This window comes from Neophocaena asiaeorientalis, unplaced genomic scaffold, assembly GCF_003031525.2.
Source record: "Neophocaena asiaeorientalis asiaeorientalis breed wild unplaced genomic scaffold, Neophocaena_asiaeorientalis_V1.1 scaffold927, whole genome shotgun sequence".
NCBI classification, from domain to species: Eukaryota; Metazoa; Chordata; class Mammalia; order Artiodactyla; family Phocoenidae; genus Neophocaena; species Neophocaena asiaeorientalis.
This window is the reverse complement of record NW_020174785.1, coordinates 650,493-668,828: the sequence shown is the minus strand read 5'-3', so window position 1 is coordinate 668,828 and position 18,336 is coordinate 650,493. Positions and strand designations below refer to the sequence as shown.

The 18,336-nt window shown below is 40.0% G+C and overlaps 1 protein-coding gene across 8 annotated transcripts in view; it reads left to right on the top strand.

Annotated features, from left to right (window-relative positions):
- The window catches only part of ARHGEF6 (Rac/Cdc42 guanine nucleotide exchange factor 6), a 107,204-nt gene that overhangs the window by 45,839 nt on the left and 43,029 nt on the right, over positions 1-18,336 (top strand). For all 8 annotated transcript variants that reach the window (XM_024760089.1, XM_024760087.1, XM_024760083.1 and 5 more), the window contains 2 exons: positions 2,270-2,340; positions 17,823-17,917. In XM_024760089.1, coding sequence (XP_024615857.1) covers positions 2,270-2,340; positions 17,823-17,917 — 166 coding nt within the window. The remainder of the gene's footprint in view (positions 1-2,269; positions 2,341-17,822; positions 17,918-18,336) is intronic.

Sequence of the window (18,336 nt, the reverse complement as noted above, 5' to 3'; positions counted from 1 at the left end):
AATATAGCAAGATAAAAATGGAACATAAAACAAAATGAAGCAAAGGGGAAAATGAGGGTAGGGAAGACAGTCTGTAGTGACAAGGTTAAACATTTATGATCGCTGTCTTGTATTTTTATTAAGTGGTTTCTTTTTTTTTAAATAGATTTTATTTACTTATTTATTTATTTATGGCTGTGTTGGGTTTTCGTTGCTGCATGCGGGCTTTCTCTAGTTGCAGCTAGTGGGGGCTACATTTCTTTTTTCTTTTTTTTTTACATCTTTATTGGAATATAATTGCTTTACAATGGCGTGTTAGTTTTCGGCCCGCCCCGGCGGGGGAGCAAACAAGCCTCTCGGGCTGGTGAGTGCTGGTCAGCACCGATCCTCTGTGCGGGAATCTCCCCGCTTTGCCCTCCGCACCCCTGTGGCTGCGATTTCCTCCAGGGCTGCGAAGCTTTCCCCCTCCGCCACCCGCAGTCTCCACCCGCGAAAGGCCTTCCCAGTGTGTGGAAACTTTCCCTCCTTCACGGCTCCCTCCCACTGGTGCAGATGCCGTCCCTGTTCTTTTGTCTCTGTTTTTTCTTTTGCCCTACCCAGGTACGTGGGGAGTTTCTTGCCTTTTGGGAGGTCTGAGGTCTTCTGCCAGCGTTCAGTAGGTGTTCTGTAGGCGTTGTTCCACGCGTAGATGTATTTCTGGTGTATGTGTGGGGAGGAAGGTGATCTTCGCATCTTACTCTTCCGCCATCTTCCCGGAAGCCGGGCGTACTTTTCGTTGCCGTGCGCGGGCTTCTCAATGCGGTGGCTTCTCTTGTTGTGTAGCAGGGCTCTAGGCGCACGGGCTTCAGTATTGTGGCACGTGGGCTCAGTAGTTGTGACTCACGAGCTCTAGAGCACAGGCTCAGTAGTTGTGGCACATGGGCTTAGTGGCTCTGCGGCATGTGGGATTTTCCCAGACCAGGGCTCGAACCCCTGTCCCCTGCATTGGGAGGAGGATTCTTAACCACTGCACCACCAGGGAAGCCCCTAAATTTATTTCATTTAGAGTGTAAATATATGCCACAGAGTACTGTGGTGTTTGAGAGGGGCTAGTATAGGATATTCTGAAAACTAGTCAGGTCTGTTTAGGATTTTCAGTTCTAATAAAATTGTGGATTATTGTACTAGATATAGTATTTATTATATAAACTATATTTCTTTAAATACTGTATGACAGAAGTGTGTGTTTACTTACTCATAGAACCCATCAGAAACCACATATAGAGATGTGGCACTAAAATTATTTGAATTATCTAATAAAATCTTAGGGGGTGTTAAAGCAGCTTAGTGTTTGGCTGTGAAACCAAGAAGTCTTATATAGAGGCAGGGACATGCTGCATATTCTCCCAAATCTTCTTTCTTCTCTAGGCCCTTGGTACCTGAGTAATACCACTTTGCAAAATTCAGAGAGGGTATTAGGTGTAGTGAGAATCTATAACCTAAATGGTTTCTTTTTTTGAATTTTATTTTATTTTTTATACAGCAGGTTCTTATTAGTTATCTATTTTATACATATTAGTGTATATATGGGTAAGATGAACTTTGTAAAATAAAGGCATCTTTTTATAGCACAGCATAATGATATTAAAATGATACATAAAAGAAGAATTTTCTGCTAGTTTTCAGTGTATTAAAGATTCTGATTATTTTGTTTTTGGCACAATAGACAGCCCTAAGGAAGGATGGCTGCTATTATTCTTGTATAGTAAGTTGCAAGATACAAATATACATATTTGGTTAACATTGGCTTTGCTTATCTGTTTTGAATAAGTTGAATGGAGAGGCAGACTGGAGTGAAGAAACAACCCAAACTGGAACTGAAATTCTTGCCTTGACCCTGTCATTAAGAAAGTCTAGGGCTTCCCTGGTGGCGCAGTGGTTGAGAGTCCGCCTGCCGATTCAGGGAACACGGGTTCGTGCCCCGGTCTGGGAAGATCCCACATGCCGCGGAGCAGCTGGGGCCGTGAGCCATGGCCGCTGAGCCTGCTCGTCTGGAGCCTGTGCTCCACAACGGGAGAGGCCACAGCAGTGAGAGGCCCGCATACCGCAAAAAAAAAAAAAAAAAAAAAAAAAGAAACTCTAGCTTGACCAGCTGTAGTTTAGTAAGATTATACTTTCACTTATTTGGGAATGTACATTTCCATTGAGCCTTCCACTTGACAATATTTATAGTATGTTAGTTGCCCTATGTTATAAACTGTTCATCTTACACCTGTATAATATTAACATAATTTAAATGTCTTTTTCACAGAGAGACCTCTCTCGCCCAAGGCTGTCAAAGGATTTGAAACTACTCCACTTACCAAGAATTATTATACTGTGGTGAGTGTTCAGATGATGAACAAAAACTTTCTTGACTCTCTACATGGAGAACCACTGATGTGTTGAGGCGACACCAGTGGAAGACTGGAGAAAGTTGCATTGCAAGGGTCTCCACTAATGACAGTGGAGCTCTTTTATTTGTAGGCTTGTTACAGATGTCTAGAAGTTTTACAACCACTGTACTGAGAAATTCAAGGGTAGCACAAAGGTTCAGAGCAAGGTCTACTAAACTGCAGCAAAAGAGAAATCAGCTAATATGTAGACATTATGGGGAAATTTAGCAGTTAGATCTAGCCTTACCAGATAGTTAGGAGGTGAATTCCCAGGTTCCTCTAATGCAATATGTTTTAAGTGATTACATACTGTGATTTTATTTTAGAATCAATCAACCAGTTACGATAGCCTCTGAAATATTATCAACCTTGTTCTTGAGGAGAGCCCAAAGGGAAGACTGCCCTTTGGCACAGAGGGAGGAATGAGATGGCTCTGGCTTGAACACAGATATGTCAAAATATATTAGCTATAAATAGGGCATGTGCAATACTCAAAATAAGTTCCCATTTGAAAAAGAAATCGTATCCTTTTCCTTAATCTACTCTCTGCTTTCCTCCATGTCTCCTTTCCAGACTTGGCCCAGTCAGCAATGAAAAGGTCAAGTCATCATGACCCCTAAGTCTCCCTGTCTAGTATCCCTGTCATCTTCCCCATCACAGCTGAAATACAGTTTCATTTTTCACCCAATGCTCTATGTGCATTTGTACTATGTGCTCCTTTCATTGTGTCCATGGATAAACAGTTTTTATTTTTATTTTTAAATTTTATTTTATTTTTGGCCGCACCACGTGGCTTGTGGGATCTTAGTTCCCCGACCAGGGATCGAACCCGTGCCCCCTGCAGTGGAAGTGTGGAGTCCTAATCACTGGACTGACAGGGAAGTCCCTAAACAGTTTTAAAATCTCTCTATACATTTGGTTTCAAAAAATGGAATTTCGTTCTTCAGTGAATTTGCTCTGTAATGATGACATGAACAGTAGTTGCCATGAAAAGTCAAGTAGGAGCTTCATAGGTAACCTGGACAATAATCATAGGGGATAATTTTGTCACTGTTCTTCCTCTAACCTTCCGAGGTTAAAACGTTACCCAACAGAGCTAGGCTCCCTTCTCTCTTCATCCCTGATCACTTTTTCTTTTTAAACTGGCAATATTTTGATGCCTTTTTTTCCTACACCTATGTAGCTATATATCATTACATAGTTGCAGTCATACTATATACACAATTTGTGTCCTGAGTTGTCACTTAACATTATATCATTTTCAATTATTTATTTACCTTCTATTTCCTTTTTTCTTCCAGTTTTATTGACATATAATTGACATGCAGCACTGTGTAAGTTTAAGGTGTACAGCATAATGATGTGACTTACATACATCATGAAATGATGACCCTAATCAGTCATTGAATATCCATCATCTCATAGAGTTACAAAATTTAAAAAATAAAAAAATATGTTTTCCTTCTGTTGAGAACTCCTCAGGATTTACTCTCAACAACCGTCATAAAGAGCATACAACAGTGTCAATTATATTTATCATGTTGTACATTACATCCCTAGTACTTATTTATCTTATAACTGCAAGTTTGTACCTTTTGACCACCTTCACATAATTCCCCCCTGCCTCTGGTTCTGACCACTTTTAGCTTCCAGGTGACCCCCAAGGATTTAATTTTTAACGGAAGGGCACAGTCAAATGGTAGGTGAAAGTGTTACCGTAGCTGCTTCTCCCTGCGGACCTGGAGCACACCATCGCTCTGCTTTCAGTCTCTCTCTGCCTCTGCTGAGTCTACCAATTTAAAATGCTGGGATTATCCAAGGCAGACTAACCTCTGTGATTCTTATGGGCGTTATGTAAACCCCAAATATACTATATACCAACTCTGGACGTACTGTAGTTTCTTTTTTATTTTTTAATTAATTTTATTTTTGGCTGTGTTGAGTCTTTTTGCTGCCCGCGGGCTTTCTGTAGTCATGGCGAGCGGGGGCTACTCTTTGCTGCGGTGCGTGGGCTTCTCATTGTGGTGGCTTCTCTTGTTGTGGAGCACGGGCTCTAGGGTGTGCGGGCTTCAGTAGTTGCAGCATGCGGGCTCAGTAGTTGTGCCTTGTGGGCTCTAGAGTGCAGGCTCAGTAGTTGTGGCGCATGGGCTTAGTTGCTCCGTGGCATGTGGGATCTTCCTGGACCAGGGCTCGAACCCATGTGCCCTGCATTGGCAGGTGGATTCTCAACTACTGTGCCACCAGGGAAGCCCCTGTACTGTAGTTTCTATCACCCATCTCCTGTTGGAGTTCATGTACATTATTTCCAGTTCCTCACAATTATAAACAATTCTGCAGTGAACATCTTATATGTGTAACTTTGGCAAAGTATATAAAGATCTGTGAGGTGGATTCCTAGAAGTTAAATTGTTGAGCCAAAAAAAATATATATGTATTTAAATTTTGATAGATTTCGTCTCAAACCAAACTTAATAAAACAGAAGGTCTTGGAGAGCCCATGATGGCCTGGGAAGGAACTGTAGAGCTGTGGTGTAAATATTGCTGAATTATTGAGACCAGTTAGACATGTTGTTGTAACTAGATATGCATGTGAAGGGATTTGGGTTGATTGTTGGTGTTTTTTTCTAATTCACATTTTTGAGTATTTAGGCAAATTTTTAGCAGCAACTAATTCAAAATATGTTCTGAGTGTTCTGATTGCCCTCCCAATCTGTGTTGAATACCTTAGACAAACCAAAATAATTCTAGCTCACCCACAGTATTTGGAGACCTGGAAAATCAAGTTCACCCACATGTAAGACGTCCCCATCTGATCTTTTTTTCTTTGGTAAAAATGTAACAAATTTTATTTCCCATATGATCTTATATTAACTCTTATCCTCTCTAAGAGTCATTAATTGTAGACATTTTCTGTTGCTAGTACTATAAGGGCAGTAGTGACTGATTTTTACTTCATTTTTTTAAAAACAGAAAGTATTTCATTTCTGACTCCATAACATTATGTAAACAATGATTTTAAAAAAATCAGACAGTTCAGGAAAAGTATAAAGAAGAAAATAAATATCACCTGTAATCCCACCACTCAGAGATGATCACTATTAACCTCTTGGTGAATCTCATGACAATCTTTCTTTGAGGTAGATGTCTATGTGTGTGTGTGCGTGTGCGTGTGTGTGCACACGTGTGTGCATATATACATATATATTGCCTATGACGTGTGTGTGTGTGTGTGTGTATTTTAAACAGAAATTATGTATTCTTCATTATTTCTCCTTCATGGAGATTTTTCTATTCTCAGACCCTGACAGTACTGTCGCTGACCAGACCTGTTCTTATGCTCTTGCATTCAGCGAGTCCTTGCTAGTCCAAATGCTTCCTTTATTTTGGTCATGCGTATTAGTCAGGGTTCTCCAGAGAGACAGAACCAACAGGATCCACATAAAGAGATTTACTGTAAGTAATTGGCTCCCGTGATTATGGAGGCTGAGAAGTCCCACGATCTGCCATGTGTAAGCTGAAGACCCAGGACAGATGGCGGTGTAGTTCAGTACAAGTCCACAGGCCTGAGAACCAGGAGAGCTAATGGTGTAAATTCCAGTCCTTGGGTAGAAGACTGATGTCCCAGCTCAAGAAGTCAGGCAGAGTGAGCAAATTCTCCCTTCCTCCACCTTTTTGTTCTATATGGGCCCTCAACAGATTGGATGATGCCTACACATATTGGGGAGGGCAATCTGCTTTACTCAGGCTACTGATTCAAAGGCTCATCTCATCTGGAAACACCCTCACAGACATGCCCAGAAATATTATTTAATCTGGGCACCTCGTGACCCAGACAAGTTGACACATAAAATTAACTGTCGTATCCTGTAAACTTGGGCAGGATAGAGACCTCTTGGAATTTGCAAGTCTGCAGACGTTCTCTCCCCTTTTTCAGGTTTCCAAGGGATTGTCTGCTGATTTCATCCCCGTTTAGGCCTCGATATGCTTCTGGTGGCACGTCAGTTTTGAAATGTTTAGAAGTTCTCCGGTGTCATCACAAGTGGCATGGGGTACCCAACTCAGACCTGCATCTGCCATGAGGCATTTTTTTTTAAAGCTCAAAAAACCTTGGATTAAAAGGAAGTCATCAACGAAATACAAATATTTAGCACTGAATGATAATGTAAACAGTACATGTCAAAAAGTAGTTTCCTTCCTTCCTGCCTTCTTCAGAGGGGCATGTTTAATGCATCTAACTGAGGCTTGGCCTCTCCTGGCCCGTTGTTTTGAATGAGAGTTTAGCTCATCCTTTAGGGACATGGCAGCCTAGAGGCTTTTGCTGCTCCTGACCTTGGTTCCTTCATTGTCCTCAGAATTCACTGCCATTTGTTAAACTCTCACTACTGAGGAAAAGCATATCATTTTCTCTGAATTATTTTTCTAATAATCTTCTCTTTGGCTCTCTTTGCCTATTGTAAGTTGATGTTACATGCCAGGAGGGATTAAAAAATAAATAATAATAATAAGCACAACAATAGAAAATGGTAACTGTGAGAGGTGATGGATGTGTTAATTAGCTTGATTGTAGTGATCATTTCACAATGTATACATATATCAAAATATCAAGTTGTATACCTTGAATATATACAATTTTTATTTGTCAGACCTCAATAAAACTAAAAAAAAGAAAAGAAAAGAAAGAGGAATCTATGTAGCTTAGTTGTCAGGCTTAATTTGCATGCAGTGCTTAGGTCTTGGCACCCATGGTCTCACTGGGAAGATAGGACAGACATGATGGTATAAGCCACGTGGCAGACAGTGATGTCAAGTTATAAACTGTCCTAAAATGAGTTGCTCCAAATGTGGTTGGGGGATCTTTTGCATTTGAAAGCCCCCAGGGAGACTTAAAACTACAGATATCTGGTCTCCACATCTGGCTTGTTACATCAGAATCTCTGGCAATAGGTCCCAGGAAACAGCATTTTTAACACCCCCTTAGCCCCCTTCTCTCCATCCCCCCCAGGTGAGCTGATACTCACTAAACTAAAATTTGAGAACCAATAAAGGGAAAGGTTGAATGGGAGAGAGGATTGACGCCATGTCAGGACTTAGATAAGCAGAGAAGAGCTGGAAGGGAAGTCAGGTAGGGGGAACCCTGTGAGCATACTCATCCAGGCAAGAATGTGCGTGCCTGCAGTCCGTCCCTGCAGGTCACAGAATGGACTGCGTTCTCTTCTATCCCCATCAAAATGCCTCTCGGAGGGTGAAATTCTTATTTATTGCAACTGGTGCAGCCCAATGTAAGAATGCAGTCCCTCGTGCTGCCACAAATAGGCCAGACTCACAATAATCCTAATATAGGCACACCTCGAAGGTATTGCCAGTTCAGTTCCAGACCATCACAGTAAAGCGAGTTACATGAGTTGTTTGTTTTCCCAGTGCATATAAAAGTTATGTTTACACTTTACTGTAGTCTGTTAAGTGTGCAATGGCATTGTCTTAAAAAACAATGGACGCACCTTATTTAAAAAAATTTTATTGCTAAAAAATGCTCGCCAACATCTGAGCCTTCAGCGAGTTGTAATCTTTTTGCAATAGTCACATCAAAGATCACTGGTCACATAACAAATATAATAATAATGAAAAAGTTTGGGGTATTGCGAGAATTACCAAAAGTGACACAGAGACGTGAAGTGAGCAAATGCTGTTGGAAAAACGGCGCCAATAGACTTGCTTGATGCAGGGTTGCCACAAACCTTCCATTTGTCATCCAAATAGGAAAATATAATCAGTAAGGGCCAGTATTATTTATTTTTTCTAACTTTCTTCTCCTTTATTGTAACGTGTGGCAGATGTCTTACCAGAACCTCCGTGCGGTCGGAAAGGTGGGAAGAAATCTGAAACCCGTTCAATCACATCAGAATCCCAGGAAGCCTCCTGTAGTTCTTGCTTCTGCCACCCATCTTCTGTTTACCCCCCTTTTCTCTCTCACTCATCTATTTACCCACTTGCTCCCACCCTGAATTTTCTCTGCGTTTCTAGTGCTTATCTACCCTTCTAAAAGAAACTTTATTTTTTAGAGCAGTTCTAGGTTCACAGCAAAATTGATCCAAAGGTTGGAGATGTCCTGTATACCACCTACCCACACACATGCACAGGCTCCCCCAGGATCAGCATCTCCCACCAGTGTGGGACATTTGTGACAATTGATGAACATACATTGACCCATCATTAGCACCAAAGTCCAGAGTTTACATTACCATTCACTCTTGGTGTTGGGCATTCTATGGGTTTAGATAAATGTATAATGACACGTATCCACCATTACAGTGTTGTTCAGAGTAATTTCACTGCCCTAAAAAACCTCTGTGCACCCTCCCTTTTTTAAAACCACCAGCCTAAACTACCTTACACCTCTATCCAGTTATTCCTTCTCTATATCCCCTATTCTTTTTTACCTACCCATTTCCTGCCTAACTCATCCATATCTTCCATCTGAGGTCAGGGAGGTGACAAGAGTTTTCAGAGTCCATCTCTGCTTTGCAGAATCTGTCCATAACAGGGCAAGAGTGCTGCTTGTTTTGTGAAAACCAAGGACCTGGAGGGGGTGAAATTGATCACTGCACTTGAATGTAAACAGGCAAGCTCTTCTGCCATATACGTCAAATATGACATAAATACCGTAGTGTATTACCTTTACCCATCTTCTAGGAGTTTACCAACATGAACCCGTTTTTGCAGGCATCTTACTTATCTCAGAATTCCTATAATATGATGGTTTTGCTTAGATTAAGGTTTCCTGGGGCCATTATAATCTTCCTTTATCATGGGATGTATCTCTGTTTCCAGCTTTTGTTTATGCATTTTAGCCTCTTAAAATAATTTCTTCAGACTTATATGACTTGTTCCCTTATGGAAAACAGAGTTATAAAAATGAACTCACTCTAAATCCTTTCCAGGAAATGGAGGAAATATATTTTACTGGAAAATCAATAGCCCAGGATGGAGGTACAAAAGGCCTCCACCTCTTTTTCCTATGGCTTCTCACCATCTGTTTTATTCTGAATTTAGTCAGAGGTTAATTGAGCAAAAGGATACTCTGTTGTCCTTGTGAAGATGGAGTCAGAGAGGCAAAGGCAATGTCTGGACACAGTCCATTTTAGTATTTTGAGTGGATTTCATCTCGATCAGATTGTACTGCTCTGAAGTTGGTTGGCCTGCCAAACTGTTTGCGTTCTGACTCACCACTGAGGCCTTCTGTTTGGGAACACATAGCCTTCTCTGTCTGCTTCCCTTTTTATCCTTTTACAGTAGATGCCCTGAAAAATAAAGAACCAGTCTCCGCAGTTCATCAGTTGGTCTTCTGAGATTGAGGAAAGCAATAAAAATCCAAGTGAATTTGGGAGAGAATCCCAGGCATCCACCCTGATGAGCATTTCCACTAATCAAACCACAGCAAGGGCAATGCTATTTAGTACATCATCATTCAAACAAATTTTGCATTATTTAATGAAGGACTCATTAATCACTTGTGTCAATTTAGCTTGTAAAGTCAGCATTCAGCCACCCTCAAGACTTGCAACAATAGGAGTTTAGTGTATGTTTCCATTCAGCTCTCCAGAACTTACTCAAAGGCAGCAGGGAGTGTCTGCCTTCCTACCTCCGTTTGTCCCATATGAGTGGTTCCAGCACAGATGGAACGCTTAGAAAGTGTGCTGCTTCGCCTAGCAAATAAATCCACTGGAGCAGGACAGTTGGCACCTTTCTTGCAACATCTTAGTGCTTTCTCTTAAAGGAACTACCTGTGATGGCATTTTAAAGGGAGTTAAAATAATAAAACTGTTTCAATGGGGGGAGGAATGTTGAATTACAGCAACCATGGAATTAAAGCAGTGATGTTTAATTGTCTTAAAAATCACATTTTTTGATATAAATAATGTCCGTGAATTTTCTAATTTTAAAATTCCCTCAGGCAATGACTGTTTTGTTTTGTTTTCTTTTTTACTTTGGTTTTCTTTTTTTTCAATGGACATTATACTTCGGGTAGTGTGACAGTTACAGACGACAGTGCTTGAAAGCAAGGTTGAGGATGTGAGATGGCTCATTACCAGACATGGTCTCTTTAGAAAAATGTGAACACAGGAGATGATGAGATGACTTCATTCTCTCCTGAATATAAGTGGGAAGCCAGGCCACCATCCTCTTTTTCCTCCAATACAAATACTGTAGACAAATGTTGCTAAAACGGTAGTCTGCGTATGAGTTTTACCTCTTAATAAAATGTGGTACTCTTGAATTCTAGTGCAGCTCTGTCCATTTTTAAGAATAAAAAATGAATCCTAGTGCTGAGCATGAGTATAAATGATTATTTAACACATTGCAACGAACAGCAGCCCAGCTGGGCAGAGACCGCTAACAATGGACACATTTGAGTTTGGAAGGACACTACTGGATGAGGACTTGGAGTCAGAGAAAAAACAGAAAAGTTTCTATTAACAGATGAGAAATTTGTGCTTTGACTTTAAAATAACAACTATAATGACACATAATTCACACAGCACAAAAATCACCACTTTAAAGTGTACAATTCACTGATTTTTAGTAAATTAACAGAGTTGTGTGGTGATCACCACCATCTTACTTTCCAGCATTTTCATCACCCCAGTAAGAAACCCTGTACCCGTTTGTAGTCACTCCCTCCAGCCCTTGACAACCACTAATCGACTTTCCGTCTCTATGGGTCTTCCCTATCCTGGATGTTTCATATAAATTGAATCATACAATATTTGTTCTTTTGTGTTTGACTTCTTTTTTAGCATAGTATTGTCAAGGTTCATCCATGTTGTAGAATGTATCAGTACTTCATTTTTATTTCTTAAAGAAGGAAAGTATTTTTTAATTAATTTATTTATTTGGCTGTGTCGGGTTTTAGTTGCGGCATGCGGGATCTTCGTTGTGGTATGCAGGCTCGTAGTTGCAGTGCGCGGGCTCTTTAGTTGTGGTGCGCAGGCTCTAGAGTGCACAGGCTTAGCTGCCCCGCAGCATGTGGGATCTTGGTTTCCCGACCAGGGATCGGACCTGTGTCCCCTGCATTGGAAGGCGGATTCTTAACCACTGGACCACCAGGGAAGTCCCTTCATTGCTTTTAATGACGGAATAAATCTTCCATATTATGGATATATGCCAGGTTTTGTTTATGGACCTTTGGATTATTTCCACTTTTTGGTTATTATTTATAATGCTGCTGTGAAAATTGATGTGCAAATTTTTACACAGACATATGTTTTCATTTCTCTAGGAGTGGAATTACTGGGTCATGTAATAACTCTAACTTTTTGAGGAACTGCCAAACTTTTCCACAGCAGTTACAATTTTTGACTTTCCCACCAGCAATGTATGAGGGTCCCAGTTTCTCCACACCCTCACCAACACTTGTTCTTTCTATTTTTTTCTTTTTATTATAGCCGCCCTAATGAGTGTGAAGTAGTATTGTGGTTTTGATTAGCATTTCCCTAATGGTTAACTATGTTGAGTATCTTTTTATGCGCTTATTGGCCACTTGTATATCTTCTTTGGAGAGATGTCTATTTAAATCCTTGGCCAACTTTTAACTGATTATTTTTATTGTTGAGTTGTAAGAGTCCTTTATATATTCTGAATAGTAGAACCTTTTCAAATATATGATTTGTAGATATTTTCCCCATTCTGTGGGTTGTCTTTTTACTTTCTTGATAATGTCCTGTGATACATAAAAGTTTTCAATTTTCATGAATTTCAGTTTATCTATTTTTTCTCTTGTTGCTTGTGCTTTTGGTGTCATCCAAGAATCCATTGCTGAATTCAAGATCAGGAAGATTTCCTCCTCTGTTTTCTTCTAAGAGTTTTGTGGTTTTAACTCTTGAATCCATTTTGAGTTAATTTTTGTATATGGTGTGAAGTAGGAGTGCAAATTCTTTCTTTGTATGTAGTTATTCAGTGGTCCCAGCACCACTTTTTTTGTCTTTAAAGAGGGATTGCACAATCAAAGGGTACATGTGTTTTTTGTTTTTGTTTTTTGGTTGTTTTTATTTATTTAATTTATTTTTGGCTGCGTTGGGTCTTTGTTGCTGCGCACGGGCCTTCTTTAGTTGCGGTGAGTGGGGGCTACTCTTCGTTGCAGTGCGTGGGCTTCTCATTGCGGTGGCTTCTCTTGTTGCAGAGCACGGGCTCTAGGCGCGTGGGCTTCAGTAGTTGTGGCACGCGGGCTCAGTAGTTGTGGCTCACAGGCTCTAGAGCACAGGCTCAGTAGTTGTGGCGCACGGGCTTAGTTGCTCCTCAGCATGTGAGATCTTCCTGGACCAGGGATCGAACCCGTGTCCCCTGCATTGGCAGGTGGATTCCCAACCACTGCACCACCAGGGAAGTCCCAGCACCACTTTTTATATACTTTTTTAAAAAACTTTTTATTTTGTATTGGAGTATAGTTGATTAACAATGTTGTGTTAGTTTCAAGTGTACAGCAAAGTGATTCAATTATACATATACATGTATCTATTCTTTATCAAATTCTTTTCCCATTTAGCCAGAACCATTTTTTGAAAAGACTTTTCTTTCCTTATTGGAAGTTCACAGCACTCTTGTCAAAAATAAGTTCACCATGAGTTCATTTCTGGACTCTCAGTTCTATTCCATTGGTCTATATATCTATTTTATACCAGTACTAAACTGTCTTGTTACTGAAGTTTTTTAGTAAGTTTTGAAATTGAGAAGTATACACTCTAACTTTGTACACTCTTCTTTTCCAGGATTTTAAGTGTTTGTGAAGGATTGATGTGAATTCTTTAAATTTTTGGTAGAATTAATCAATAAAGCAATCTCATCCTGGGCTTTAACTTATGGGAAGTTGTTTTGAATATTAATTCAATCTCTTTACTTGTTATAGAGATATTCAGATTTTCTACCTCTTTGTGAGTCAGTTTTGGTAGCTTGTGTAGTTTTAGAATTTTTTTTTTTACTTTTTTAGTGATTGCCCTAGAGTTTGCAATATACATTTAGAACTAGTCCAAGTCCACTTTCAAATAACACTGTATTGCTTCACAGGTACAAGTGCAAGTACTTTACAATAACAAAGTGCTCCTAATCCCTCCTTCCTATCCCTTGTATCATTGCTGTCATTCATTTCACTTATACATAAGCACACATAAGCATTTTATATATATATATATAATCTAATACATTGTTTCTATTATTATTTTGAACAAACTGTTATCTGTTTGATCAATTAAGAAGAAAAATAAAAGTTTTTTATTGAGGTATAGTTGATTTACAGAAAAATAAGTTTTTATTTGATCTTCACTTATTCCTTCTTTCATGCTTTCTTTCTTTATGTAGATCTGTTTCTAACCAATAACATCTTCTTTCTCTCTGATCTTTATTTTTTATTTTATTTTTTAACATCTTTATTGGAGTGTAATTGCTTTACATTGTTATGTTAGTTTCTGCTGTATAACAAAGTGAATCAGCTATACGTATACTTATATCCCCATATCCCCTCCCTCTTGCATCTGCCTCCCACCCTCCTGAGCTAATATCCCTGTGCCTTGCGGCTGCTTCCCCCCAGCTATCTACCTTACTACGTTTGTTAGTGTGTATATGTCCATGACTCTCTCTCGCCCTGTCAAAACTCACCCTTCCCCCTCCCCATATCCTCAAGTCCGTTCTCCAGTAGGTCTGCGTCTTTATTCCTATCTTACCCCTAGGTTCTTCATGACATTTTTTTCCCTTAAATTCCATATATATGTGTTAGCATACGGTATTTGTCTTTTTCTTTCTGACTTACTTCACTCTGTATGACAGACTCTAGGTCTATCCATCTCATTACAAATAGCTCAATTTCATTTCTTTTTAAGGCTGAGTAATATTCCATTGTGTATATGTGCCACATCTTCTTTATCCATTCATCCGATGATGGGCGCTTAGGTTGTTTCCATGTCCTGGCTATTGTAAATAGAGCTTTTGCTTGACTTTTGAAGGAAAATTTCACAAGATACAGAATTCCAGGTTGGTGGGGTTTTTTTCCCCCAACACTTTAAATATTTTACACCACTCTACTCTTGCTTGTATGCTTTCTGACAAGTCACGTATAGTTCTTATCTTAGCTTCTCTATAGGTAAAGTATTTATATCCTCTGGCTTTTTTCAAGATTTTTTTTCTTTATCTTTGATTTTTCTGGAGTTTGAATATGGTGTGCTTAGGGGACATTTTGCAGGGGGGGCATTTATCCTGCTGGGTTTTCTCTGAGCTTCCTGGATCTGTGGCTTGGTGTCTGACATTAATTTGGGGAAATTCTTAGTCATTGTCGTTTCAAATATTTCTTCTGTACCTTTCTCTCTTTATTCTCCTTCTGGTATTCTCATCACACATAGGTTACACCTTTAGACGTTGTCCCACAGTTCTTAGATATTTTGTTCCATTTTTCAGGGTTTTTTTCTGTTTGCTTTTCAGTTTTGAAAGTTTCTGTTGGCACATCCTCAAGCCCAGAGCTTCTATCCTCAGTGGTCCAGCTTACTAACAAGCCCATCAAAGGCATTTTTCATTTCTATTAGAGTGTTTTTGATCTCTAGCATTTCATTTTTATTCCTTCTCAGTATTTATTCCTGCTTACAATACCCATCTGTTCTTGCATGTTGTCTGCTTTTTCCATTCGAGCCCATAGCATATTAATCATTGTTATATTAAAATCCTGGTCTGATAATTCCAATATTCCTACCATATCTGATTGTGGTTCTAATGTTTGCTCTGTCTCTTCAAACTGTGTTTTTTTACCTTTTCATATGCCTTGTAATTTTTTGTTGGAAGCCAGATGTGATGTACTAGGTAAGAGGAACTGCAGTAAATAGGCCTTTAGTAATATGGTGGTAAGGTATGGGGTCAGGGGAAGTGTTCTCAAGTCCTATGATTAGGTCTCAGGCTTTTGGTGAGCTTATGTCCCTAGATTGTGAACTGCAGCAGTGTTTCTCAGTCTTTTTTCCCCTCCCTTAGATAGGACAGGAAGGCTAGAGGGAGCTGGTGTAGGGTATTTCTCTTCCCCTAGGTATATTAGGCTCTGATAAAACCCCAATAGGTTAGGGTTTGGTAAAATACTTTCTCTCTTGAGGGCAGACCTTGTTATGAAGAACAGAATGCTCTGGTAAATTTCAAAATGGCTACTTTTCCCTTCCCTCTCCTGAAGCACAAGGGAGATTTTCCTCCTATCTTCATTGTGATGACCTGGTACAGCTTCTGGAGGTAAATGTCACAGAAGTGTGGGTGTGCTCCTCTGTGACTGGACCCCCTAGAGTTTTTAACTCTCAGATGTTTCTGCACTGAGCCCCCAGCAATTCATCAATTACAGTTCAGGTTTTCGTACCCTGATACCACTTCCCACGGAGGCTTCTGCTCATGGTCTTCTGGTCCAGCAAGTTATGATTCTCTATCTGCCTGTCCGTCTCTCCAATTTTAAGTGTACCTTTTTTGCCTGTGACCTCAATTCCCTGACAGATGTAAGCAAAGTTTTTTTCTAGTTGTTCAACTGTTTACTTGCTTTTAGGATGGAGTGATGACTTCCAAATGCCTTAAATGCTGGACTGGAAACCAGAAGTCCTCTTTCTTCTTTTTGATGTAGGCATTTACAGCTATTTAACAGTCTCTAAGAACTGCTTTAACTTCATCCCATAAGTTTTGATGTTGTGTTTTCTTTTTTATTCATCTCAAGATAGTTTCTAATTTCCTGTGTTGTGCTTCGACTTTCTATAGGGGTAACATTTCTGTTCCATTCCTGGATTAATTTCACAGAGCACTGGTACCTCCAGGCCCTTAAATTTACACTTACACCTTTAGAGAGTAGGCATTCCTCCCTGAGGAATAGAGAAACTGAAAGTAGACATGAGTGGCTGGGAGGAGGGGCTACGACTTAAGCCCTAGCTTTTGAAGCCACCCTGTGGCCTATGTCCTTGTCAACTAGGAGTCATATTGCCCTTCAGGTGACATCTGGCAATGTCTGGACACATTTTTGGTTGTCATAATGGGGTAGGGGGTGGCATGCAACTGACATCTGGTGGGTAGATGCCAGAGATGTTGTTAAACATCCTACAGTGCACAGGGCATCTGCTCACAACAAAGAGCTATCTGCTCTGAAATATCAATAGTGCTGCCATTGAGAAACCTTTTTTAACCCCTTAAATTGGAGGGACTGTTTCCCAGCTCACCCAGCACCTACCTGTACAGTGTCTCACACTTACCTCTTCACAATGGTCCCTGAGGTAGGTGAGGTGTCACAATCTGAGATGAGCCTTAAAACTGAAGCAACCTGTCCGTTGGTAGCAGAGCCTGGATGACCACCTTCCAGTCCAGTTGTTTCCTAAAAAACCCACAGCTACCTGGACCTCCTATTGCTTTGTCCACTCCACCTGTCAATAGCAGGTCATCATGCACTGTCTTGTGAGTATATGTCTGGCATATTGGTAGGCTAAGGGGCTTCTCCTGGCTAAGAATGCTTCACATTGTCGTGTGAGCCCGTGTTTAATGGTTCCCTCTGAAGACAGAGTAGAAACTCCCTAGGGACAGGCATGGCCTTTGGCACCAAGGAGGCACTCAGTAAATTTGTGTTGAATGGATTAGGAGATATGAGAGAAAATACACCAAAATATTAACTTGGTGATCTCTAGGAGCCTAGAATGAAGGTTATAGCTGCCTCCAGAAGAGGCTGGGAAATGAGGTGTGACCCCAGGGTTGGTGGGGGCAGAGAAGTTGTGGACCTGTACATTGGTTGTTTTGCCGATAGGATTTTCATTTGGCTATCATTAATAATACTGGTAAGCATCATTTTCCTTGTTAAATTCCTCACATTTCAGCTTCTTTTTCTCTTTGAAATGTTCATACTAGCACTTTTTACCTTTATTAAAAAGCCAGCTTTAACTGCTTAAAAATTCAGTGTCCTCAGATTTTGTCACCTAAAGATTTTCTCAAGAACATAATATAAAGAAATCTTTTTTGATGTTTGACATCAGTTATCATGAAATTATCCTGACACTGAATCTCTATGTCTTGAGGTAGCTGGTCTCAATTTCCTCATCCATAAAATGGGAATGATGATCCTTTGTTAGCTGAGACCTTTGCTGAGGATAAAATGATTTAAAGCACATGAAAGCATTCTGAGTAGTACTGTGTAAAATGGCAAGGCCCCTCCAATTATGGGTAATTCTGAAAAAATGTGTTCGTATGAGTTATGCAGTATAACCAGTTGTCATGCAATTATTAGAGTAGTTTACTAGAATGAAACAAAGTGCATTCAGATTTTGTGCTCCTTACTTACAGTGCTAGCTGAATAAATAGGACTTTTTTTTCCTGATAATTTGGTTAAAAGATCTAAAACTCTATTTTACCTTGCACTTTTCTGACAGTTACAATACCTTGACCTTTGTTTCTCCATAGGTGTTACAGAATATCTTGGACACTGAAAAAGAGTATGCTAAAGAACTTCAGTCTCTTCTTGTTACTTACTTAAGACCCCTGCAGTCCAATAACAAGTAAGATTTATATTTTAAACCTCTCACTAAGCAAAGCATAATGATAATGTCAGTAGATGGAGTCATTACTCTTACGTCACTGAATAATTGATTTTGCCCTTTAGAAGAATTTCCACAGATCACAGGTTGCCAAGAACATGGTCAGGGCAACAGAAATTATGCAAGATGTAGCTTTTGGAGAGCTTGGCTTTCTTTCTCTTCTGGCTGTGGCGGGAATGAGCCGATCTGCCTTTCTGTCTGTCACCATTTTTATCTTGTACGTTTTAGAAGTGATGCATCTAGTTTTACCTTCCAGAAAAAGGACTTGCTGGTGTTTTTATGCAGAAAGCACAGACACTGGAAATTCTTGTGCTCGCTCTGACCTTGGCTTGCCACGGCAGAAACTCTTTCCCACGCTCCCAGAATGGAAAAAGCGTGGC